General features: G+C 44.7%; 1 protein-coding gene across 1 annotated transcript in view; it reads left to right on the top strand.

The window, feature by feature from the left end:
- The window catches only part of LOC137428633 (uncharacterized), a 71,217-nt gene extending 45,932 nt beyond the window's left edge, over window positions 1–25,285 (top strand). Inside the window, exons 6-9 of the mRNA XM_078777288.1 lie at window positions 10,298–10,534; window positions 17,543–18,858; window positions 23,952–24,077; window positions 24,206–25,285. Of these exons, the coding sequence (XP_078633414.1) occupies window positions 10,298–10,534; window positions 17,543–18,858; window positions 23,952–24,077; window positions 24,206–25,285 (2,759 nt within the window). The remainder of the gene's footprint in view (window positions 1–10,297; window positions 10,535–17,542; window positions 18,859–23,951; window positions 24,078–24,205) is intronic.
- Window positions 25,286–26,273: the final 988 nt, after the last annotated feature.

Below are 26,273 nucleotides of genomic sequence, written 5' to 3'. Positions count from 1 at the left end.
CAGAATCTAGAAAAGGCAGAGTGGAAGCTGATGCACCATCCCATAGGACAAATCATTACTCCATTGAGCTATGAAAAGGCCTTGTAGCCCATCAGTAGTTCTGATATTTCAAGGAAAGATTTGCACGACTCTGGAAACCATCTACAGCTGGCTTGGGTGGGAGGTGAGGGGGGCTAGCTTTGCTATATATAGTCAGCCCAGGAGAGGCAATGGCTGATGCTTAGGCCTAGAAGTTTAAGAAACTGAACCTCTTCCAGTGACAGACCATGGGAATTGATAGGTTGGTGAGTTTGTTGGTCCTTCTGAAGCAACAGGATGAAACTGAGATTTTCCAGGATATATATATATATATATATTTTAATACATGGTCTAGGCCCATGGAAGAGCTAGGACACAGAACAAATCAGGATATAACATAACAAAGGGAACAGCAGGAGAAAGGGGAAACACCAATAGCAGGGCGGAGGGAGAAGGAAGACGGAGACAGACAAACAAGGGATGCAGGTAACGATGAGGGTTAGGTGAGAATGCAAGGGGTGAACATGATGGATAGATGAGCAAAGTTTTGGGAATGGTGGGGGTGGTTTAACAGGTGTAGAAAACATCATGGCTGAGAATGGCAGTTAGAGATTCAATATTAAAAAGTTGAATGGTTAAAACTTTTGATATTGAATTTAGGATGGACAAGTATCAATACATCGATTAATATGTCCCTTCAAACAAGTTAATATTCCAGATGATGCGTCCCTTGGCTAGCAGGATGGCCGATGAAGTACGCACACTCACCTCTGAGCCCTCTAGCCTGGGCTTGAATCCCGATTCCTGATTCCTGTGCCAGCATTCGTAGGTGGACGATAAGGATCCCACGGCGTCCTTTGCAAATCGTAGGTATAAGCCATCACCCGCACTGTGAACAAATTATAAATTCGTGCCATAACCTACAGAGGGTACAGCATCAGTGGCACATCTGCTCCTACAGCCAATGATGCTACTTGCAGCCTTGTGCTGCATACGGAATAAGAAGAAGAAGAAGAAGAAGAAGAAGAAAGCTACAGTTCAGCTGTCACGCGAAAACAAAATGGCTGTCTGAAATCAGTGTGTAAATTCAGCGACCCAATCTACAAATGCTCACAGACAAGTTTACATTGGTGGAAGTGGCTTTCTTAATGTGTGTGGTCACTATTGATGCAGGTAACGATGAGGGTTGCTGTTGTGTCAGTCACCAAATTAGACGATCTTGCTCCCACTGTGAGATGTTGCACCATCCATTGATCAAAACCACTTCCAGTAGATCAAGAGACTATGGGTGGACTTGGTGATCACAAGTTGGACATCCTAGGATGTCCCAAGCATGTTCAATCAGATAATAGTCCGGATATCAGGCAGGTCAGTTCATGTGAGTGACGTGGGCCTGAAGTGTAAGGTTAACAACATGTGTACAGAGTGGACTGGCATTGTCATCTCTAAAGATGAAGCTGTGGCTTTGTTGTTCGGGACAACGACAGGCATAACAATCTCATTATTTTCACCCTCCTCCCCAACTCCACCCAGACATGGATTGGTCTCGGAGAGTGGGGGTGCAGGCACTGCCAAAAAGGCTTTTAAAGCCTGTGTAGGCCGTGCCAGCAGTGGAGCAGCAGCCACTGCAATTTAGCAATGGATGCTTTTGATGCTAAAACCAGAAGTTGCACATTTACACACACCGTGTGCATACACCATGCATCCACAACTATCGGGGACGTCTCTTCGTGGTGGCTGTACCCCCAACGCAAATCTTCCCCATTCTTCCCTGCTGCCCGGATTCGTCAGGGCAACGCGGTCATGGTCAGCGTTCCGGGTCCCCATGAACCGGCCCTTTCCCTGTTGTGTCTCCCCCCCCCCCCCTCTCTCTCTGTCTCTCTCTTTCCCTTTCTCCCCCGCTCTCTTTTTCTTTTTTTCTCTTTTTCTTTCTCCCTCTCTCTCTCTCTCCCTCTCTCTCTTTCTCCCCCTCTTTCTCCCCCCCTCTCTCTTTCTCCCCTCACCTCTCTCTCTCTCTCTCTCCTTCTCCCCCCCCTCTCTCTCTCCCTCTCTCCTTCTCCCCCCCCTCTCTCTCTCCCTCTTTCTCCCCCCTCTCTCTCCCTCTTTCTCCCCCCTCTCTCTCTGTCCTTCTCCCCCCCTCTCTCTTTCTCCCCCACCTCTCTCTCTCTCTCTCCTTCTCCCCTCCCCCCCTCTCTCTCTCTCTCTCTCTCCTTCTCCCCCCTCTCTCTCTCTCTCCCTCTTTCTCCCCCCCCCTCTCTCTCTCTCTCCTTCTCTCCCCCCCCCCTCTCTCTCTCTCTCTCTCTCCTTCTCCCCCCTCTCTCTCTCTCTCTCTCCCTCTTTCTCCCCCCCCCCCTCTCTCTCTCTCTCTCTCCTTCTCTCCCCCCCCTCTCTCTCTCTCTCTCTCTCCTTCTCCCCCCCTCTCTCTCTCCCTCTTTCTCCACCCTCTCTCTTTCTCCCCCTCTCTCTCTCTCTCCCTCTCTCTTTCTCCCCCCATCTCTCTCGCTCCCTCTAATTTTGTCGTGGCCCTGACTTTGTGAAGGCTGTGGTACACCATCCAAGATGTGGGGGATCTCTGGGTTGCTCCTGGGAGATCAATCAGCTGTCTCTGTGCCGCAGGGCTTGGTCAAGAAAACTCTCCAGGGCTATACAACAACAACAACAACAACAACAACAACAACAACAACAACAACAACAACAACAACAATGCATCAATGCATCAATGCATCAATGCATGCCCACACCTTTTCTTATAAAAGAGTCGGTGATTATTTGGGGCACTGCAGATGACGTCTTCTGCAGCACTGTTTTCCCTTTCATACATTTTTGTCCCCCGTCGCACAGCGTAGCGAAAGGGGGACTATGGCTTTCCCCTCCGTCCGTGCGTGTGCGTGCGGGCGTACGTGCGTGCGTGCGTAAGCGAAGGACCGCATTCGAATTTGGTGTGTGGTGCAACCCACGTCAAAATCCAAGATGGCCGCCGCCATGTAAGTCTGATGCCATGTATGTCTGAACTTTGTAACCTGAATATCTTGAAAAATAAGCGAAGTACCAACTTCTAATCTGGTGTGTGGGTGTATCTCGGCATGAGGAAGAACGCTATTGAAAATTGGGTCGCCACGTCAAAATCCAAGATGGCCGCCGCCATGTATGTCTGAACCTTGTGAGTGGAATATTTTGAAAAAAAACGAAGTACCAACTTCTAATCTGGTGTGTGGGTGTGTCTCGGCATAAGGAAGAACGCTATTGAAAATTGGGTCGCCAGGTCAAAATCCAAGATGGCCGCCACCATATATATGTCTGAACCTTGTGAGCGAAATATCTTGAAAAATAAGCAAAGTACCAACTTCCAATCTGGTTTGTGGGTGTATCCAGGCACAAGCAAGAACGTTGTTTAAAATTGGGTCGCCACGTCAAAATCCAAGATGGCCGCCGCCATGTATATGTCCGAACCTTGCGAGCGAAATATCTCGAAAAATAAGCGAAGTACCAACTTCTAATCTGGTGTGTGGGTGTATCTCGGCATAAGGAAGAACGCTATTGATAATTGGGTCGCCACGTCAAAATCCAACATGGCCGCCTTGCGTCTTCCACTTTGTCAATCACATCACTTCACCGACAGGGGACCTAGGCGTAACGCTTGTCATCCCTGGTTTTACTTGCATTTACCCTGGTGTTGGGCTAGCGGCTAGGGTGCCAGCTTAGGATCCTAGGATCCTGGGTTCGTAATCCCGGTCGATCGCTGAATTAACGCCAGGGGGTTGACTCAGCCTGTCATCCTTCCAAGGTCGGCTAATTGAGTACCAGTTCACTGGTAATTCCCTGTTTGTCGTAAAAAGGCGACAAAAAGGGTTGGCGACAGGAAGGGCATCCGGCCGTAAAACATTGCTTCAAAAAAAGGGGACCAAAAAACAACAACAACCACGGTCCCCGAAAAAGGCCAACCCCCGCTTGCGGGGAAAAATGGCCTGTAAAGGTGGTTTTTTTTTTTTCTGAAGATGGATCTCCAGCACACTCTGCTGGCCACACTATCCTGCCAGTTGACAGCAATCTTGCATGCCATGTATCTCAATTGAGACAGTCTTTCCATGCGAGTCTCAGCCTGTGAACACGGTGCATGGCCGTTTCAAGCTCCCATGACAGGAACTGTTTTCTGCCCGTTTCAAGCTTGCATTACAGGAAGTGTTTTCGGAGTGCATGTGTTCCTCCTGTGGTGAATGGGTCCAAACCACCTCAGCCTTGCAGACCAAAGTGCATTTGTGGTTTCAATGTGCAGCAGCCATGCCCTATGAAGAATTTCACAATTTGTGACTTTGTGCCACAATTTGACTCCCACGACCTGCCTAAAGCATCTCTGATTGAAAATTTCAAGAATATGGATGGGTCCACACCGGTGTGGCCCATGCTTCCCACCCCGTATAAAAGGCAGGGAAGGATCATGACCGTATAAGAAGCTACCATGATCTTGATAGTCTGTCCTTGATGGTGCCATACCCTGAAATGCAGTAAAGCAAAGCTACTTCATGCAGACTTGGGAAATTATTCTGCTGATCTCTTCATCAAGGAAGCCATCAGATCATCAGGCCAAGTAGCAATATGCTTTGGTATCTTTAAGAGGTGTTTTTGGAATGTGCACCGTTTGAGTTTCATGCAATTTTGCATGACAATAGTCTTCTAATGACTGATTTGCAGACCCCATGCTATACAAGATTCAATCAGGACAGTATTGATGGTTTACTGAAAAGCTTCCTGACTTTTCATCACAAGCATGTCAGAAGTAGCCAATAGTTGCTTGCTGGACCAGACGTGGTCACGTGTCTGTCTGTCTGTATGACCAGACGTGTGTGTGTATGTATGTATGTATGTATATGTATATATATATATATATATATATATATATATATATATATATATATATATATATCACCGGATCACACCAGCACGTCCTGGTGGTAGGGTCTAGGTTCTTGATAAACAGGTGGTTCTGACCATCATCTGCCTTGTTTTGGTACTTTTCATCCGCAGTTAATAAGATCACTAATGGGTGAGCTGGCATTTTGCCAATAATGGCTTCTAAAGTTTATGCAGGTTTACTAATGCTGCTTTATTCAGTGGGTAGTTCTGTTTTTCGCAGACTGCACCTGAGCCAGAACACTTAATTCGCCCAACCGTCCCACGCAGCAGGAGATGGGGTTTTGCAAGTGTGTGTGTGTGTGTGTGTGTGTGTGTGTGTGTGTGTGTGTGTGTGTGTGTGTGTGTGTGTGTGTGTGTGTGTGTGTGTGTGTGTGTGTGTGTGTGTGTGTGTGTGTGTGTGTGCTGAAAATGTGTATGTCTGGGCTGAATGGACTGAAACCTCGAGGAAGAAAGGTGCCCAGCTGATGATCCGTGCAGTCGGGAAACTAGTCAATTAATTACAAGTTAAGGTTCTTGCTTTCGGTAGCAGAACTATGTTTGAGGTTCGTTGTGTCATATCAGAAAACATTGTACATATATATATATATATGTATATATATATATATATATATATATATATATATATATATATATATATATATATATATATATATATATATATATATACACAGTCGTGGCCAAAAATATTGGTACCCTTGCACATTTTTCAAATAACTCACAATTTTCTCCAAAAATAAGTTGAAATTGACATGTATTTGGTCTCCACAATTCTTTATTTCACTGTTAAGATTACAGAACCTTTGTTTTTGATTCAGAACTTAACATATCCTTTTAAATCAGAAAAATAAAAAGAAATGGCATTGACAAAATTATTGACACCCTCGACTTAATATTTGGTATCACGACCTTTGGACAAAATAACTGCAGTCAAGCACTTCCTATAGCCAGGAATGAGCTTCCTGCACCTCTCTACTGGCAGTTTGACCCACTCTTCTTATGGAAACTGCTCCAGTTCTCCCAGATTTGAAGGGTGCCTTCTCCCAACTGCTGTTTTCAGATCTCCCCACAGGTGTTCAATGGGATTTAGATCTGGACTCATTGCTGGCCACTTTAGAACAGTCCAGCGTCTTGTCGTGAACCATTCCTGGGTGCTTTTTGATGTGTGTTTGGGGTCATTGTCGTGCTGCAAGACCCATGACCTTCGACGGAGACCCAGATTTCTGACACTGGGTTTAACATTGCACTCCAAAATGCCTTGGTAATCTCTTGATTTCATGATTCCATGCACACGTTCAAGGTAGTGCCAGAGGCAGCACAGCAACCCCAAAACATCACTGAACCTCCTCCATATTTGACTGTAGGGAAGGTGTTATTGTCTTTGAAGGCTTCATTTTGTTTTCTGTAAACATAGAGATGATGTGCTTTACCAAAAAGCTGTAATTTGGTCTCATCTGTTCATAGGACATTCTCCCAAAAGGATGTTGGCTTATTCAGGTGTGTTTTGGGTCTCTGTCAGCAGTGGGAGCCTGCTGGATGCTTGGTCGTGGTCCTACCATAGAACCCCCATTCATTGAGTTGGCGACGGATAGTGGGTGTTGAAACTGTCGTCCCTTGTGTCTGAAGGTCAGCTTGAATCTGTTTGGCAGTTGATCGAGGTGCTTTCTCCACCATTCGAACAATCCTTCACTGCAATCTTCAATCAAGTTTTCTCTTGTGGCCACGTCCAGGGAGGTTATCTAAAGTGCCATGGGCCTTAAACTTCCTGATAACATTGCGTACGGTGGATACAGTGATCTAAAGGTCTCTAGAGATGGACTTGTAGCCTTGAGATGGTCCACGCTTGGCTACAATCTTGTGTCTGATCTCCTCAGACAATTCTCTGGTTTTCTTTTTTTTTTCTCCATGCTCATTGCGGTACACACAGTGACACGAAACAACAGAATGACTCCTTTTCTCCATTCAAACTGGTTGAATGGGTGATTTTTATATTGCAGGCACCTGCAACTCACCATAGGTGAGTTCAATTCCAAAGTAAAGGAGAATCACCTGCTTGAAATCTAATTATTTCAAACAACTTCTAAAAGGTTCCAATAATATTGTCCGGGCCATTTTAGGATTTCTGTGTGGAAAAAGCTAAGATTTAGTAATTTTTTCAGGTTTTTTTTTGTTTTGTTCCACTGCAAACCAAGGAAATAAACATGTGGATACCAAAATATGTTTTAATTTCAACAAATTTCTCGAAGAAATGGTGCATTATATGAAAAAAGTGCAAGGGTGCCAATATTTTTGGCCATGCCTGTATATAATCCACAATAGAGAAAAGGTTGAAAAAATACAAGAAGGAAATAGTTTGGCAAGCTCGTATTTTGAAGAGGCTATATTACTTTTGTTTTGCTGACAATGTTTCTGAAAGCTTATAACCAAAACCAAAATAGGTTTGTGAAAACTAAAGGAAGTTTGGGCAAAGAGAATAATTTAGGTGAAGTTAAGAAGCTAAGGAGTTCCTCTGATGGCCTTATGACCTTGAAAGTAAAAAACAAGCTTTTCTACGAAAATGGCACGTACATCAGCAGTTGACCACTTCTGGGAAAAGAAAAGCCTGTATTTCCTGTATAATTTTGGTCTTTTTTTTTTTTCTTTCTTTTTTTGTATACTGAATCGAGGCTCGTGAAAGAGCTAACATTTATTTCACAAACAAATCAAACAGACAAACAAAATATATAAAAAGAGGGAGCGGATGACAAGATGGGGAGCGAAGGGGAAGCACACAAACACAACATTTGAGAGCAGGGAGATGTGTGGGAGGGAGAGGGCTTGGGGGGGGGGGTGTGGGAAGGGGGGGGGGGGGGGGGTGGGAGAAGTATAAAACACAAGGACACCAAGGACTTCCAGGACAGAAATTGGTATTTCAAAAAAGTGGATTTGGGGTGAAATTAGCGGGGGTAGAAAAGATCAAGGTTTTGGATGGGGGAAGATAAGAGATGGTGGTGAACAGCTGTTTTAAAGACCTGGAGGGTGGAGTGGGATTGAGGAGAGTGAGGGAGTTTGTTCCAGAGGCAGGAGAAAAGAGGAATGAAGGAGTGAAGGTGAGCAGAGAGTCTTGATTTTGGCAGTTTAACCATAAGAGGGTTGCAGGCAGATCTTGTGCGATCTGTAGGAATATTTGGGGGACAGAGCCCAGAGAGAGCTGGGGGGGGCAAGGCCAGAGAGGAGTCGGTAGAAGACGGAAAGACCACCAACCTGCCTGCGGTGAGTGAGTGAAAGGCCCTTGGAGTTAGCTTCATCGCGGGAGATTCCAATGATTCTGAACGCTTTGGTTTCAACAGCGTGAAGACGAGCTAGGTGTGAGGCAGGAGCACCAGCCCAGAGGGGAGAGCAGTATTCCATTGAGCTGCGGATGAAAGCCTTGTATGTGGTGAGGAGCTCATGTGTGCCAAGGAAGGACCGCACGACGGAGGATGCCCAGTCGGCAACTGGCTTTGGAGGCCAGATTTGAAATGTGGTTTTCCCAGGAAAGATCATGGCAGGTAGTGAGACCCAAAAGCTTGAGTGACAGAACTTCTTGGAGAGGATTATTCGGAAAGTGGATGGGAGGGTTGTCCAGTCGGTCTTTTCGGAGAGACATCGTAAGAGTATGAGATTTGTCAGGATTGAAAGACATGTTACACTTGTTTGCCCAGTCTGTGATTTTGTCCAGGTCTGCAGAGAGTGAGGAGGCTGCAGATCTGAGGGATGAGGAATGGAGCGACAGAGAGTAGTCATTAGCAAAGAGATAGAGAGGATTTTCAAGAGAGTCAGAGAGATCATTGATGAAGACCAGAAAAAGCACAGGGCCCAGAACACTGCCTTGGGGAACTCCAGCCTGAACAGGAAGAGGAGATGAGAGAAACCCATTCAGGGCCACACGTTAACTACGACTAGAGAGGAAGTCCGCCAGCCATGCGTGGAGATTTCCACGGATACCAAAGGAGGAGAGTTTGGTGAGCAGAGCGGGGTGCCAGACCGTATTGAAGGCATGTGATATGTCAAGGGAGACAGCTCTAATTTCCTGTTTGGCATTGAGGACCTCCATCCATTGTTGAGAAAGCAGAAGCAGCATGTCCAGAGTAGAGTGACCAGGTCTGAAACCAAATTGATGATCAGAGATCAAGCCATTGGAGAAGAGGAAAGATTTCATATCCGAAGCAATGATGGATTCCATGACTTTGCTGATAATTGGGAGAAGGCTGATTGGTCTGTAGTTGCTAGGATCTGTTTTTGCACCTTTTTTGTGCAAAGCGGTGATGTTGGCTGATTTCCAAGCAGATGGCAGATGACCTTGAGCAAAAGAGAGGGATTTGATCTTGAGCAAAATATCTTGAGCAAAAGATTTTTCTTCTTTTCACGTCGTTTATTTGTATTTTCTTCATTCATCATATTCCTGGACTGGCAGCTAGGATAGTCTAGAGGTAAGTGCACTTGTCTCTGATCCATTTAGCCTGGGTTTGAATCTCATCCCAGCTACAAACCATCACCTTGGTGTTTTGCACATATGGCGCTTCATTAATATGTGGGCCATCCCTTGGAAAGACCTTAAAATTGGTGTCTGGTCTACTGGCATTAGTTGTCAATAATATGTGGGCCATCCCTTGGATAGACCTTAAAATTGGTGTCTCGTCTGCTGGCATTAGTTGTCTTTCATATGTGGGCAATCCCTTGGATAAACCTTAAAATTGGTGTCTTGTCTGCTGGCATTAGTTGTCATTAATATGTGGGCAATCCCTTGGATAAACCTTAAAATTGGTGTCTTGTCTGCTGGCATTAGTTGTCTTTCATATGTGGGCCATCCCTTGGATAGACCTTAAAATTGGTGTCTTGTCTGCTGGCATTAGTTGTCATTAATATGTGGGCCATCCCTTGGATAGACTTTAATATTGGTGTCTTGTCTACTGGCATTAGTTGTCATTAATATGTGGGCCATCCCTTGGATAGACCTTAATATTGGTGTCTTGTCTGCTGGCATTAGTTGTCATTAATACGTGGGCAATCCCTTGGATAAACCTTAAAATTGGTGTCTTGTCTACTGGCATTAATTAGTTGGTAGACATTAAAGATCCCACTGTATCCTTTTCAAAGGAGTAAGCAAACAAATTCCAAATTACTGTACCCTCATTAAGGTATCCTCCACCATAGTGGCAACCCTAACCAAATATGCTTTCCGTAGAGTATGGAGCATCCATCATTTTCCAGTCAACATTTCTCCCTTTTGTTAAACTTTGCATCCACAACTGCGACAATTCAGATGTGGAATCTACACTTCCTGATAAAACATTATGGTGTCATTATGTTGCATCACAGATCAATTTCTCACATCTAAAATTCTTTGCAGCTTTCTTCATCACCGACGGAAACAATCCAAGCCGCAAGCACTTCTTGCTGCAAACAAGGCCGATGGCCTTCACAGATGCCTACAACATCTGCAGAAGACGTGGAGGAGAGCTCGCAATGCCAGAGAATATGGCAGAGAACGAAAGCCTCCGGGCAGAGTGTGCGGCCATGAAAATAACACGAGCTTTCATTGGCATCGCGGACATGAATATGGAGTCTGAATACTGTTACTATAAAGGTGAAAGAGATGGAATGAAAATAGTGTTCAACAATCTCCCTTTGAACAAGAAAAGCAGTGGCTCAGATGACCTTGACTGCCTGACCATCCAAGCAAATGGGAATTGGAAAGATGAAAATTGTTCTCTGGAGCTGCCATTTTTCTGCCAAATTACATTCCTCAAGTCACTTGTTAATATTCTTTAAGGAAGAGATTCTCCATCTCCATCAAGAAAGGGATTGAGATTTCCGCAAAATACAAGTTTACAAAAGACCAAGTGGAACTTCTTGAATCATCCTTCTTGGAAAAACTTGCATCAACCCTCATAGGCCCACAAGTTTAGAAGCAGATTGTTTATCCTTATCTTTTCTACTTATTTGTAAATTGCTTTTGCATAATAACACGAATTGTAAGTTTTACTTCCACAGATGTGCTAGATACGCAAGGGCAGGGAAAGTGTGCATCAGCAATCAAATAATTCAATGTATATATATATATGATGTTTCTGCATGCGTAATGTTTATCATGATAATGATGAAATTGTTGTAATATTGTTCACTTCAATTCAAGAAACAGCCCAAACTGAAATCCAAACTTGCAGGAAGAATTGAGGGAAACAGGACAACAGAGAGAACCCAAACAAATTGTTCTCCATTTTCATGTTTTCAGTACAATTATTGGAATTTGTAAAGTGTACCCCTCCGACCCCCCCCCCCCTCCTCCATTGAAGAAATGGACCTCAATAAATGAACTATTCTTTTTCTACTCCAACATTGTGCATTTTGTGCAGAAATTTCTCTATTTGACTGAGTTGTACAAACTAAGCTTTTTATCATGGCCAGCTTTTCTACCTTTGTCTGGTTACAGGGTGTTGGGTCTTTTTTTTTACCTGTGACATGTCACAGGTCGACAAGAGCTTCGCATTGTTGTTGCTATTCTTGGGGTTCTTGGCATGGGTCCATTTTTCAAATGTGCACCCATTGGAAGGATAGCCACATCCACATCTGTCGCTTGACACCCACACTGAGATGAAATGATATGGCCGCCATCTTGGTTTTCTGGTAGGCCTAACACATTAGGCCTGTATAGGCCTCTGCTGAGTTATACACTGTCTGGCTTTGTTGCGTCAGATTTCCATTGGCTTTGTTTGGGCCTAGTGTTAAATTATTAGTAGGGTTTAATCAAACCCCTATGCACTACGCACCTCCCGATAAAAAAGAGCGCTACGTAATTTTTGAATAGCACCATATGTGCATTTCCCAATGGGCCCGTTGCCGGATTTTTCAAGCCAATTCAGTTGTGGTTAATGGCAAAGTCCTGTACCTCAAATGACCACATACGGGTTTTCATGAACAAAAAGGTTTATTACCACAGAGAGAGCGGAAAATTGGTAATTGAATACACCTCTGACGTTCTAGAGGCCCCAAGACTAGATCTACTGTAATCTATATACCCCAGAGAGGATATCCTTCCTGCCGCTCCTGGGCGGAGTGGGTGCACTAGTTGCCTAAAACCAGACCCAGCTTTGCAGGAAACTCAGCATTTTAAAAGGACTAGCAAGTTGCTCCTACCACATGGGATTCTAAATCCACATGGTAGGGATGGAGGCCAGAAAAATGCAAATGGCGTCTTCTGTCATTGAGCCGGAAAGCTGGAAGCAACAATTCACATTTATGGGCACGTAACACTCGTCCGGTACACCACATCCTTCACATAACCACAAATTTTAAAATTCCATTGTGGTTATGTCCGGCAAACGTGGTGGCCACATAATCGGACATTCGCACACAATCCATCAATAATTATTGAAGTACTCATTGAGGAAATCATGCACTATCACTATCAGACTTCAGTGTGGGGGAGCTCTGTCATGTTGGTAAATGACCTCTGGTTTATGCAGGTCCACCAATTGCGGAAATACAATGGTCTCCAACATATCAAGGTAATTATCAGAATTGATCATGGCCTCAGAAAACAATAATGGACCAATGACTCAGTCATGCATTGTGCTACACCACATGTTACCCTTTGGACTCTTACCCTCAAGTTCTCAGATCTCATTGAGAGGTTCGGAATATGAAACTTTGTTGGACCTGAATAGCTGATTTGGTCTGTATAAACCAGGAAACACACTGTGCTTTTTGTGGGGACACCATCTATATATACAGTCATGTGAAAAGGTAAGTACACCCCATGTAAAGTTTTGACTTTTTCAAAATCTTTCAACATACAGCTATTTGATCTTCATTTCAACAATATTGATAGATAAAGGTGATATAATATAACAAATATCATGAAACATTTACATTTTGTAGTCCATTGTATAATTTAAATAAACATAAATGAAAATTTCGCATGTGGAAAAAGTAAGTACACCCTTGGCTCTAATAGGTGGTATTGCCCCCTTTGGCAGAAACAACCTCAAATAGGCGTTTCTTATAACTGTCTACCAGTCTCTGACATCGACTGGGAGAAATTTTTGCCCACTCCTCCATGCAGAATTCTTTCAGCTGTGCGATGTTTGAGGGGTTTCTTGCATGCACAGCTCGTTTCAAATCCCCCCCACAACATCTCGATGGGATTTAGATCTGGGCTTTGACTTGGCCATTCCAGAACCCTCCATTTCTTTCTTTTCAGCCATTCCTTGGTGGATTTACTGGTATGTTTAGGGTCATTGTCATGTTGCACCTTCGGTTGAGCTTCAACTTTCCGACAGATGGCCTCACATTATCCTCAAGCACCCTCTGGTACAATGAAGAATTCATAGTGGATTCTATGATGGTGAGCTACCCAGGCCCTGATGCAGCAAAGCTGCCCCAAACCAAAATATTTCCACCACCATGCTTTACAGTTGGTATCAGGTTCTTGTGGTCAAATGCTGTCTTTGGTTTTCACCAAACATGTCTTCTGGTACTGTGGCCAAATAGCTCTACCGTTGACTCATCTGTCCAGGGCACATTGTTCCAGAAGTGCTTCCAGAAGTGCTGGTCTTTGCCTCGGTGTTCATTGGCAAACTTTAGCCTTGCCCTGATGTTCTTTCTGGACAGCAAAGGTCTCCTCCTGGCACACCTCCCATGTATACACAAAGAATTAAGTTAAGCACCCCCCCCGTTTTTTTACAACCTCGCACATTACAAGTTTGTTGTCGTCAAAACAGTGTAATATACCCATGATATTGCTATATTTTCTGGAGAAGTGATATTATGGTCACATAAAAACATAACAATCATGCCGTTTTCAATATTTTATTCTGCATAATTTAAGGTGAAATTTTTTGGGAATTTTAGGCATATTTTCACCTCAATTTAGGTATGGAGCTATAGGTCCATCACGGACAGTGTGGATGACGTATATGTTTTCTAACGTACAGTCATTGTTCTGAGAAGACCTCTAGCGATCTTTGCGTCAATAACGTCAATAACGTCAATAACGTCAATAACGTGTAATGTCAATAACGTGTAAGTGACGTCAATAACGTCAATAACGTCAATAACTAATGTCATACCAATCATTATTTGATCTCACATACCTTAGAATATATGCCAATGTATACATATACACAAAGAATATATATTAGGGGGTGCTTACCTTAATTCGTTGTGTAGGGGTGCTTAACTTAATTCTTTGTGTATAGATCACATTTGTGCAGCCTCTTTCTAATGGTAGACTCATGCACTTTGACATCAACAGTGGCAAGAGCTACCTGTAGGTCCCATGATGACATTCTGGGGTTCTTAGAGACTTCTTTCAGCATCTTGCGGTCTGCTCTCAGGCTGAACTTGCTGGGGTGGCCTGGCCTGAACAAGTTGGCAGTTGTTTGGAATCTTCTCCACTTGTAGATGATCTTCCGGACAGTCGAATGATTGATTTCAAATTGTTTGGGGATCTTTTTAAATCCCTTCCCAGACTCGTTAGGCATCTATAACCTTCTTTCTGAAGGCCTCAGAGAGCTCTTTTGATCTAGGCATGGTGACGCCGCACACTTCAATAACAAAGAGCAAACCAAACTAAATGTCTGAGGTTTAAATAAGACAGGTTCCTCCAAGATCCTCTCTGACGATGTTCTAATCATTTGCACCTGAGCTGGTGCACCTGATTCTAATTTTAGGTATTTGAAGTAGTGATAAATGTAGGGGTGTATTTACTTTTTCCACATGCGGAATTTGCATTTATGTTTATTTATATTATACAATGGACTACAAAATGTAAATGTTTCATGATATTTGTTATATTATATCACCTTTATCTATCAATATTGTTGAAATGAAGATCAAATAGCTGTATGTTGAAATGTGTTGAAAAAGTCAAAACTTTACATGGGGTGTACTTACTTTTTGATGTGACTGTATATGTATATATATATATATATATATATATACAGACTTGGCATTTAATATGGAATATTTTTTTTGTGGGGGTGAACTTACTTTTCAAGATGACTTAGAACCAAAAGTTCATTGGAATTATGTTGAAATTATTCTAGATTTTGTTAATGTGACCTTTAAAAGAAACAAAAACCACATTTGACATTTCGAAGCAAATAAATTGATCCTTGAAAGTGATGTAAACTGATATGGAACTCAGTTCACGGACAGTACTGTGTTAAACGTCTGTATGTTTTCCAGAAGTATCTCTTTATTTTGCACATTAGCCAAAATTTTTTTTTAACAAAAACAAAAGTTAAATTACGAATGGGATTATGGACAGTAAAATTACAGTTCAGTACTTCGTGTAACCCCCACGAGCATTCAGGAGAGCAGTACACGTTGAGGCAAGCTGTTCACGAGATTTGCCAAGGTTTGGACAGGAATCGCTTGCCATGCAGTTACAACAGCCTGCTGCAATTCACGCACAGAGGCAGGCTGCTGGTCCAAGTTGTCGATTTGACACGTTAATTCTGCCCACAAGTTCTCTATCGGATTCATATCCGGGGACATGGCAGGCCACTCCATATGCTCTACACCACGGTCAGCAAGAAAGTGTTGGATCATGCGAGCATGATGAGGCCGTGCATTGTCATCTTGGAAGACAAAGTTTCCTCGAAAGGCTGCATGAACAAATGAAAGCAATGTTTCTTCCAGAATGGCCCTGTGCTTGAACTGGTTCAGGTTTCCATTCAGAACAACCAGGTCAGTTTTGCCCCATGCATGAAAAGCAGCCCAAACGGTCACCCCACCACCTCCAGCTTGGACTCTTGGCACGATACAATCTTCGTTGTAGGCTTCATGCACTTGTCTGTGCACTCGGACGCGGCCATATTGACGATAGACCAGAAATCTAGACTCGTCACTGAAGATCACGTGATTCCAGTGTCCTGGCTGCCATTGACGGTGCTCTCTGGCCCACTGCAATCGGCTCTGGCGGTGTTGTCTGATCAGACATGGCTTTCTCAGGGGACGACTGGCACGATAGCCTGCTTGAACCAGTCCTTGGTTGACGAGCCTTTTGGATACAGGCACATTTGTCAGTTGCTGCCACTCAGCCCTAAGCCGATTAGCTGACTTGGTACGGCCATTGCGGACTAACCGGTGCAGCTGGCGATCATCCCTCATTGTGGTTCTGCGGGGACGTCCTGACCTCGGTATTGGAGAAGGGACACCCCTCTGAGCATTTCGTTTCAGGATCTTTGACACCTGACCTTGAGTGATGCTATACTGCCGAGCAATAGCACGCTGTTTCATGCCGGAATTTCGTAAAGCCACCACTAAATGACAAACAGCATTGTCGAGTTGACGGACCATCTCCAGGGGAAGCAGCAATAACTTTTGTAGACGTGCAGCAGTTGTTTTCCACTAATACAGAACGCAACAACCCCCATATACCCGATTGTGAAGCCAATCGTCAAATGTAGCTACCTGTCCGTACATTTTGTCACGCCACCTGTGATATAATCCTGTTATTGACTTCTTGCTGCGACAGACAATCAGTGACATGGTTCTTTTAACAAAGAAATCACCGAAGCGTAAAAGAAACTCACCAGATTGATATACCGAGTTCAGAAAGTAAACCCAAGTCAAGAAAAAAAAAATATTCCATATTAAATGCCAAGTCTGTATATATAGATCTCCCCTCCCCCCTTCCAACCCCTACCCCCCCTCCCCCCCCCCCCTCCATCACATGTCACATGAGACTTCTGAAAACGAAAATGTTCTTTCACATGCAGTGAACCGCATCGTTTGCATCGTTCACTTTCACATGGAGTAAACCGAAGAAGAGATCCTTCATGAGATTGTGACCCCTAATGTTGGTGGAGACAGGACTAATTGAATTTTGTTTTTGACAACATATGCTGTACTAACACTGAGCAAGGAACATCACTGATTATTTTGAAGAAGCAACCGCGATAGTGAATTGGCCTTGAATTTGCTGACCCGAATCCTCCTGAATATCCTTTCGACATTGTGTCGACCATTTATTTGGCCTTACTGTGCAAGCACTTTAGGTTTTGAGGGCCCCCTGGTGGTGCATTAGACTGAGTGTGTTTTACATCTGGTAGAATAGACTTCATTAGAAGCATTGGTTAGAGCTAACTAGCAACGGTACCCGCCCTATGGGCAGGGCTTCAATTGGGAGGCCCAAATGAAAAGGCAAAATATCAGAAATTTAAGGCTTTTTTTATTCTAAACGATTCATATAAACATCCGTTAAATCATATCACACGCAAATCATCAAAATCTAAACAGTATTTGTAGAATTTCAATAAAAGCCACATCACTGTTCATATCGGTAAATATTATTCCATCGTGTTTGGAAAAACTGGAAAATTGGAAAATTGGGGAAAAAATGGAAAAATTGGAAACTTGGAAAAACAATATAGCCTATGTTACTCCAGGGGGTCCCAGGATTACCCACCCAAAATTTCGTTGCGATCGGTTCAGCCGTTTTTGCGGTACCTGGGAACATGTTCACCTTGGATCAAGGAGGCAGTGGCAATGAGGGTCGCCGAGATCCCACATGTACCTAAACCCATGGCCTTTTCCTCAGGATCGAAATGATCTACAACGTCATCAAACCTTAGTGCTGCTTGAGCCCTTGGCATTGAGGAAGCTGCTGCAGCTGCACGGGAAGCCAGATTTGAAAGAACGATTGCCAGGCAACAGGTGGAACAAGGTCACCATGAAGCTGACTTCCGAGCTAGCATAAAGTTCCAACAATCAGAGAAGGAAGTAGTAACTGCTCAAGCATCTGCACCACAACATACTTCAAACGACCATGCCTTGCATTTCCGTGCCCTCAAGGAACAAACTAAACGAAATCCTCAAGCAACCACTTCCACTTCCTACCAGGACAGCAAACATCTGGCTCCAGGGTCTATTGTGCTCAACACCCCTTCCCAGGTTTTGCTCAACACCCCTTCCCGGGTTGTGCTCAACACCCCTTCCCAGGTTGTGCTCAACACCCCTTCCCAGGTTGTGCTCAACACCCCTTCCCAGGTTGTGCTCAACACCCCTTCCCAGGTTGTGCTCAACACCCCTTCCCAGGTTGTGCTCAACACCCCTTCCCAGGTTGTGCTCAACACCCCTTCCCAGGTTGTGCTCAACACCCCTTCCCAGGTTGTGCTCAACACCCCTTCCCAGGTTGTGCTCAACACCCTTTCCCAGGTTGTGCTCAACACCCCTTCCCAGGTTATGCTCAACACCCCTTCCCAGGTTGTGCTCAACACCCCTTCCCAGGTTGTGCTCAACACCCCTTCCCAGGTTGTGCTCAACACCCCTTCCCAGGTTGTGCTCAACACCCCTTCCCAGGTTGTGCTCAACACCCCTTCCCAGGTTGTGCTCAACACCCCTTCCCAGGTTGTGCTCAACACCCCTTCCCAGGTTGTGCTCAACACCCCTTCCCAGGTTGTGCTCAACACCCCTTCCCAGGTTGTGCTCAACACCCCTTCCCAGGTTGTGCTCAACACCCCTTCCCAGGTTGTGCTCAACACCCCTTCCCAGGTTGTGCTCAACACCCCTTCCCAGGTTGTGCTCAACACCCCTTCCCAGGTTGTGCTCAACACCCCTTCCCAGGTTGTGCTCAACACCCCATCCCAGGTTGTGCTCAACACCCCTTCCCAGGTTGTGCTCAACACCCCTTCCCAGGTTGTGCTCAACACCCCTTCCCAGGTTGTGCTCAACACCCCTTCCCAGGTTGTGCTCAACACCCCTTCCCAGGTTGTGCTCAACACCCTTTCCCAGGTTGTGCTCAACACCCCTTCCCAGGTTGTGCTCAACATCCCTTCCCAGGTTGTGCTCAACACCCCTTCCCAGGTTGTGCTCAACACCCCTTCCCAGGTTGTGCTCAACACCCCTTCCCAGGTTGTGCTCAACACCCTTTCCCAGGTTGTGCTCAACACCCCTTCCCAGGTTGTGCTCAACATCCCCTGCTTATCAAGCAATTTACACCAGACAACGACACAACCGGGAGATCCATAGTAGGTCGATATTCTCTCCCACTGGACATCAACAGGGACTCCCAGATATTTTCCAATTAATATGCCAAAGACATTGAAGCTGCGGTCCTCAGCTGAGGTCATTGCATCACCAACAGGAACATGACGTAAAGGCGAGGGGACCCTGTTGGACCCAATTATCCCAACTGACATCCGCTGTTGCTTAAAGGGGAATCCAAAATCTGAGACCACCTCGACGCTAATCTACCCCTTCATACCGTACGAAATAGATATGATGTGTCTTTTTCCGATTTGCAACTTATAAAGTCAGTAATTTTCCAATTAAACGTTGAAATCTTCTTCTTCACGATTAGCCGTGACATGGCACCATAAAGTCGTCTGGCACTTCCGTATTGTTTAAGGGTCACGTCACGGTATGATTCAACTCAAACGGCAATTAATTTTCAATTTTTTATCAACATGCCGGGTCGATGCTTCCTTGGTGGGTGCAGGACTACAAACCGACATGGGCTACACCAATGGCTGGAAGGTCCGAGGGTTGCCAGAAATTCAACGAGGTTTGACTGAACTATCCGAGTGTGGATTGAGCCTTACAAAATGTTCGCTTTTGTGCTCGGAATATTTTACAGAGAGGGCATTGTTAAGCAACAACAGAGATGGCTAGATCTTGTAGTTATCCGCCCCCCGCGGAGGTATCTGTGGCCTGGTGGCCTGAGGTACGGAGCTCAGGGTGCAGGTCCGAGGAACTCGTGTTAATTCCTGAACATCTGTGCCATAGCAGTATACTGTTTGCATATGTACAGTCACGTGAAAAAGTAAGTACACCCCATGTAAAGTTTTGACTTTTTCAACATATTTCAACATACAGCTATTTGATATTCATTTCAACAATATTGAGAGATAAAGGTGATATAATATAACAAATATCATGAAACATTTACATTTTGTAGTCCATTGTATAATTTAAATAAACATAAATGAAAATTTCGCATGTGGAAAAAGTAAGTACACCCTTGGCTCTAATAGGTGGTATTGCCCCCTTTGGCAGAAACAACCTCAAATAGGCATTTCTTATAACTGTCTACCAGTCTCTGACATCGACTGGGAGAAATTTTTGCCCACTCCTCCATGCAGAATTATTTCAGCTGTGCGATGTTTGAGGGGTTTCTTGCATGCACAGCTCGTTTCAAATCCCCCCCACAACATCTCGATGGGATTTAGATCCGGGCTTTGACTTGGCCATTCCAGAACCCTCCATTTCTTTCTTTTCAGCCATTCCTTGGTGGATTTACTGGTATGTTTAGGGTCATTGTCATGTTGCACCTTCGGTTGAGCTTCAACTTTCTGACAGATGGCCTCACATTATCCTCAAGCACCCTCTGGTACAATGAAGAATTCATAGTGGATTCTATGATGGTGAGCTGCCCAGGCCCTGATGCAGCAAAGCTGCCCCAAACCATAATATTTCCACCACCATGCTTTACAGTTGGTATCAGGTTCTTGTGGTCAAATGCTGTCTTTGGTTTTCACCAAACATGTCTTCTGGTACTGTGGCCAAATAGCTCGACCGTTGACTCATCTGTCCAGGGCACATTGTTCCAGAAGTGCTGGTCTTTGCCTCGGTGTTCATTGGCAAACTTTAGCCTTGCCCTGATGTTCTTTCTGGACAGCAAAGGTTTCCTCCTGGCACACCTCCCATATAGATCACATTTGTGCAGCCTCTTTCTAATGGTAGACTCATGCACTTTGACATCAACAGTGGCAAGAGCTACCTGTAGGTCCCATGATGACATTCTGGGGTTCTTAGAGACTTCTTTCAGCATCTTGCGGTCTGCTCTCAGGCTGAACTTGCTGGGGTGGCCTGGCCTGAACAAGTTGGCAGTTGTATGGAATCTTCTCCACTTGTAGATGATCTTCCGGACAGTCGAATGATTGATTTCAAATTGTTTGGAGATCTTTTTAAATCCCTTCCCAGACTCGTAGGCATCTATAACCTTCTTTCTGAAGGCCTCAGAGAGCTCTTTTGATCTAGGCATGGTGACGCCACACACTTCAATAACAAAGAGCAAACCAAACTAAATGTCTGAGGTTTAAATAAGACAGGTTCCTCCAAGATCCTCTCTGACGATGTTCTAATCATTTGCACCTGAACTGGTGCACCTGATTCTAATTTTAGGTATTTGAAGTAGTGATAAATGTAGGGGTGTATTTACTTTTTCCACATGCGGAATTTGCATTTATGTTTATTTAAATTATACAATGGACTACAAAATGTAAATGTTTCATGATATTTGTTATATTATATCACCTTTATCTATCAATATTGTTGAAATGAAGATCAAATAGCTGTATGTTGAAATGTGTTGAAAAAGTCAAAACTTTACATGGGGTGTACTTACTTTTTGATGTGACTGTATATATATATATATGTATATATATATATACAGACTTGGCATTTAATATGGAATATTTTTTTTGTGGGGGTGAACTTACTTTTCAAGATGACTTAGAACCAAAAGTTCATTGGAATTATGTTGAAATTATTCTAGATTTTGTTAATGTGACCTTTAAAAGAAACAAAAACCACATTTGACATTTCGAAGCAAATAAATTGATCCTTGAAAGTGATGTAAACTGATATGGAACTCAGTTCACGGACAGTACTGTGTTAAACTTCTGTGCGTTTTCCAGAAGTATCTCTTTATTTTGCACATTAGCCAAAAAATTTTTTTAACAAAAACAAAAGTTAAATTACGAATGGGATTATGGACAGTAAAATTACAGTTCAGTACTTCGTGTAACCCCCACGAGCATTCAGGAGAGCACGTACATGTTGAGGCAAGCTGTTCACGAGATTTGCCAAGGTTTGGACAGGAATCGCTTGCCATGCAGTTACAACAGCCTGCTGCAATTCACGCACAGAGGCAGGCTGCTGGTCCAAGTTGTCGATTTGACGCGTTAATTCTGCCCACAAGTTCTCTATCGGATTCATATCCGGGGACATGGCAGGCCACTCCATATGCTCTACACCACGGTCAGCAAGAAAGTGTTGGATCATGCGAGCACGATGAGGCCGTGCATTGTCATCTTGGAAGACAAAGTTGCCTCGAAAGGCTGCACGAACAAATGGAAGCAATGTTTCTTCCAGAATGGCCCTGTGCTTGAACTGGTTCAGGTTTCCATTCAGAACAACCAGGTCAGTTTTGCCCCATGCATGAAAAGCAGCCCAAACGGTCACCCCACCACCTCCAGCTTGGACTCTTGGCACGATACAATCTTCGTTGTAGGCTTCATGCACTTGTCTGTTCACTCGGACGCGGCCATATTGACGATAGACCAGAAATCTAGACTCGTCACTGAAGATCACGTGATTCCAGTGTCCTGGCTGCCATTGACGGTGCTCTCTGGCCCACTGCAATTGGCTCTGGCGGTGTTGTCTGGTCAGACATGGCTTTCTCAGGGGACGACTGGCACGATAGCCTGCTTGAACCAGTCCTTGGTTGACGAGCCTTTTGGATACAGGCACATTTGTCAGTTGCTGCCACTCAGCCCTAAGCCGATTAGCTGACTTGGTACGGCCATTGCGGACTAACCGGTGCAGCTGGCGATCATCCCTCATTGTGGTTCTGCGGGGACGTCCTGACCTCGGTATTGGAGAAGGGACACCCCTCTGAGCATTTCGTTTCAGGATCTTTGACACCTGACCTTGAGTGATGCTATACTGCCGAGCAATAGCACGCTGTTTCATGCCGGAATTTCGTAAAGCCACCACTAAATGACAAACAGCATTGTCGAGTTGACGGACCATCTCCAGGGGAAGCAGCAATAACTTTTGTAGACGTGCAGCAGTTGTTTTCCACTAATACAGAACGCAACAACCCCTATATACCCGATTGTGAAGCCAATCGTCAAATGTACCTGTCCGTACATTTTGTTACGCCACCTGTGATATAATCCTGTTATTGACTTCTTGCTGTGACAGACAATCAGTGACATGGTTCTTTTAACAAAGAAATCACCGAAGCGTAAAAGAAACTCACCAGATTGATATACCGAGTTCAGAAAGTAAACCCAAGTCAAGAAAAAAAAATATTCCATATTAAATGCCAAGTCTGTATATATAGATCTCCCCTCCCCCCTTCCAACCCCCACCCCCCCTACCCCCCCCCCCTCCATCACATGTCACATGAGACTTCTGAAAACGAAAATGTTCTTTCACATGCAGTGAACCGCATCGTTTGCATCGTTCACTTTCACATGGAGTAAACCGAAGAAGAGATCCTTCATGAGATTGTGACCCCTAATGTTGGTTGAGACAGGACTAATTGAATTTTGTTTTTGACAACATATGCTGTACTAACACTGAGCAAGGAACATCACTGATTATTTTGAAGAAGCAACCGCGATAGTGAATTGGCCTTGAATTTGCTGACCCGAATCCTCCTGAATATCCTTTCGACATTGTGTCGACCATTTATTTGGCCTTACTGTGCAAGCACTTTAGGTTTTGAGGGCCCCCTGGTGGTGCATTAGACTGAGTGTGTTTTACATCTGGTAGAATAGACTTCATTAGAAGCATTGGTTAGAGCTAACTAGCAACGGTACCCACCCTACGGGCAGGGCTTCAATTGGGAGGCCCAAATGAAAAGGCAAAATATCAGAAATTTAAGGCTTTTTTTATTTTAATCGATTCATATAAACATCCGTTAAATCATATCACACGCAAATCATCAAAATCTAAACAGTATTTGTAGAATTTCAATAAAAGCCGCATCACTGTTCATATCGGTAAATATTATTCCATCGTGTTTGGAAAAACTGGAAAATTGGAAAATTGGGGAAAAAATGGAAAAATTGGAAACTTGGAAAAACAATATAGCCTATGTTACTCCAGGGGGTCCCAGGATTACCCACCCAAAATTTCGTTGCGATCGGTTCAGCCGTTTTTGCGGTACCTGGGAACATGTTCACCTTGGATCAAGGAGGCAGTGGCAATGAGGGTCGCCGAGATCCCACATGTACCTAAACCCATGGCCTTTTCCTCAGGATCGAAATGATCTACAACGTCATCAAACCTTAGTGCTGCTTGAGCCCTTGGCATTGAGGAAGCTGCTGCAGCTGCACGGGAAGCCAGATTTGAAAGAACGATTGCCAGGCAACAGGTGGAACAAGGTCACCATGAAGCTGACTTCCGAGCTAGCATAAAGTTCCAACAATCAGAGAAGGAAGTAGTAACTGCTCAAGCATCTGCACCACAACATACTTCAAACGACCATGCCTTGCATTTCCGTGCCCTCAAGGAACAAACTAAACGAAATCCTCAAGCAACCACTTCCACTTCCTACCAGGACAGCAAACATCTGGCTGCAGGGTCTATTGTGCTCAACACCCCTTCCCAGGTTTTGCTCAACACCCCTTCCCGGGTTGTGCTCAACACCCCTTCCCGGGTTGTGCTCAACACCCCTTCCCAGGTTGTGCTCAACACCCCTTCCCAGGTTGTGCTCAACACCCCTTCCCAGGTTGTGCTCAACACCCCTTCCCAGGTTGTGCTCAACACCCCTTCCCAGGTTGTGCTCAACACCCCTTCCCAGGTTGTGCTCAACACCCCTTCCCAGGTTGTGCTCAACACCCCTTCCCAGGTTGTGCTCAACACCCCTTCCCAGGTTGTGCTCAACACCCCTTCCCAGGTTGTGCTCAACACCCTTTCCCAGGTTGTGCTCAACACCCCTTCCCAGGTTATGCTCAACACCCCTTCCCAGGTTGTGCTCAACACCCCTTCCCAGGTTGTGCTCAACACCCCTTCCCAGGTTGTGCTCAACACCCCTTCCCAGGTTGTGCTCAACACCCCTTCCCAGGTTGTGCTCAACACCCCTTCCCAGGTTGTGCTCAACACCCCTTCCCAGGTTGTGCTCAACACCCCTTCCCAGGTTGTGCTCAACACCCCATCCCAGGTTGTGCTCAACACCCCTTCCCAGGTTGTGCTCAACACCCCTTCCCAGGTTGTGCTCAACACCCCTTCCCAGGTTGTGCTCAACACCCCTTCCCAGGTTGTGCTCAACACCCCTTCCCAGGTTGTGCTCAACACCCCTTCCCAGGTTGTGCTCAACACCCCTTCCCAGGTTGTGCTCAACACCCCTTCCCAGGTTGTGCTCAACACCCCTTCCCAGGTTGTGCTCAACACCCCATCCCAGGTTGTGCTCAACACCCCTTCCCAGGTTGTGCTCAACACCCCTTCCCAGGTTGTGCTCAACACCCCTTCCCAGGTTGTGCTCAACACCCTTTCCCAGGTTGTGCTCAACACCCCTTCCCAGGTTGTGCTCAACATCCCCTGCTTATCAAGCAATTTACACCAGACAACGACACAACCGGGAGATCCATAGTAGGTCGATATTCTCTCCCACTGGACATCAACAGGGACTCCCAGATATTTTCCAATTAATATGCCAAAGACATTGAAGCTGCGGTCCTCAGCTGAGGTCATTGCATCACCAACAGGAACATGACGTAAAGGCGAGGGGACCCTGTTGGACCCAATTATCCCAACTGACATCCGCTGTTGCTTAAAGGGGAATCCAAAATCTGAGACCACCTCGACGCTAATCTACCCCTTCATACCGTACGAAATAGATATGATGTGTCTTTTTCCGATTTGCAACTTATAAAGTCAGTAATTTTCCAATTAAACGTTGAAATCTTCTTCTTCACGATTAGCCGTGACATGGCACCATAAAGTCGTCTGGCACTTCCGTATTGTTTAAGGGTCACGTCACGGTATGATTCAACTCAAACGGCAATTAATTTTCAATTTTTTATCAACATGCCGGGTCGATGCTTCCTTGGTGGGTGCAGGACTACAAACCGACATGGGCTACACCAATGGCTGGAAGGTCCGAGGGTTGCCAGAAATTCAACGAGGTTTGACTGAACTATCCGAGTGTGGATTAAGCCTTACAAAATGTTCGCTTTTGTGCTCGGAATATTTTACAGAGAGGGAGGGCATTGTTAAGCAACAACAGAGATGGCTAGATCTTGTAGTTATCCGCCCCCCGCGGAGGTATCTGTGGCCTGGTGGCCTGAGGTACGGAGCTCAGGGTGCAGGTCCGAGGAACTCGTGTTAATTCCTGAACATCTGTGCCATAGCAGTATACTGTTTGCATATGTACAGTCACGTGAAAAAGTAAGTACACCCCATGTAAAGTTTTGACTTTTTCAACATATTTCAACATACAGCTATTTGATATTCATTTCAACAATATTGAGAGATAAAGGTGATGTAATATAACAAATATCATGAAACATTTACATTTTGTAGTCCATTGAATAATTTAAATAAACATAAATGCAAATTTCGCATGTGGAAAAAGTAAG

The sequence above is a fragment of the Myxine glutinosa genome, chromosome 5 (genome assembly GCF_964187855.1).
Source record: "Myxine glutinosa chromosome 5, kmMyxGlut1.1, whole genome shotgun sequence".
Taxonomy (NCBI): Eukaryota; Metazoa; Chordata; class Myxini; order Myxiniformes; family Myxinidae; genus Myxine; species Myxine glutinosa.
This window is presented reverse-complemented; position numbering and strand designations above follow the sequence as displayed.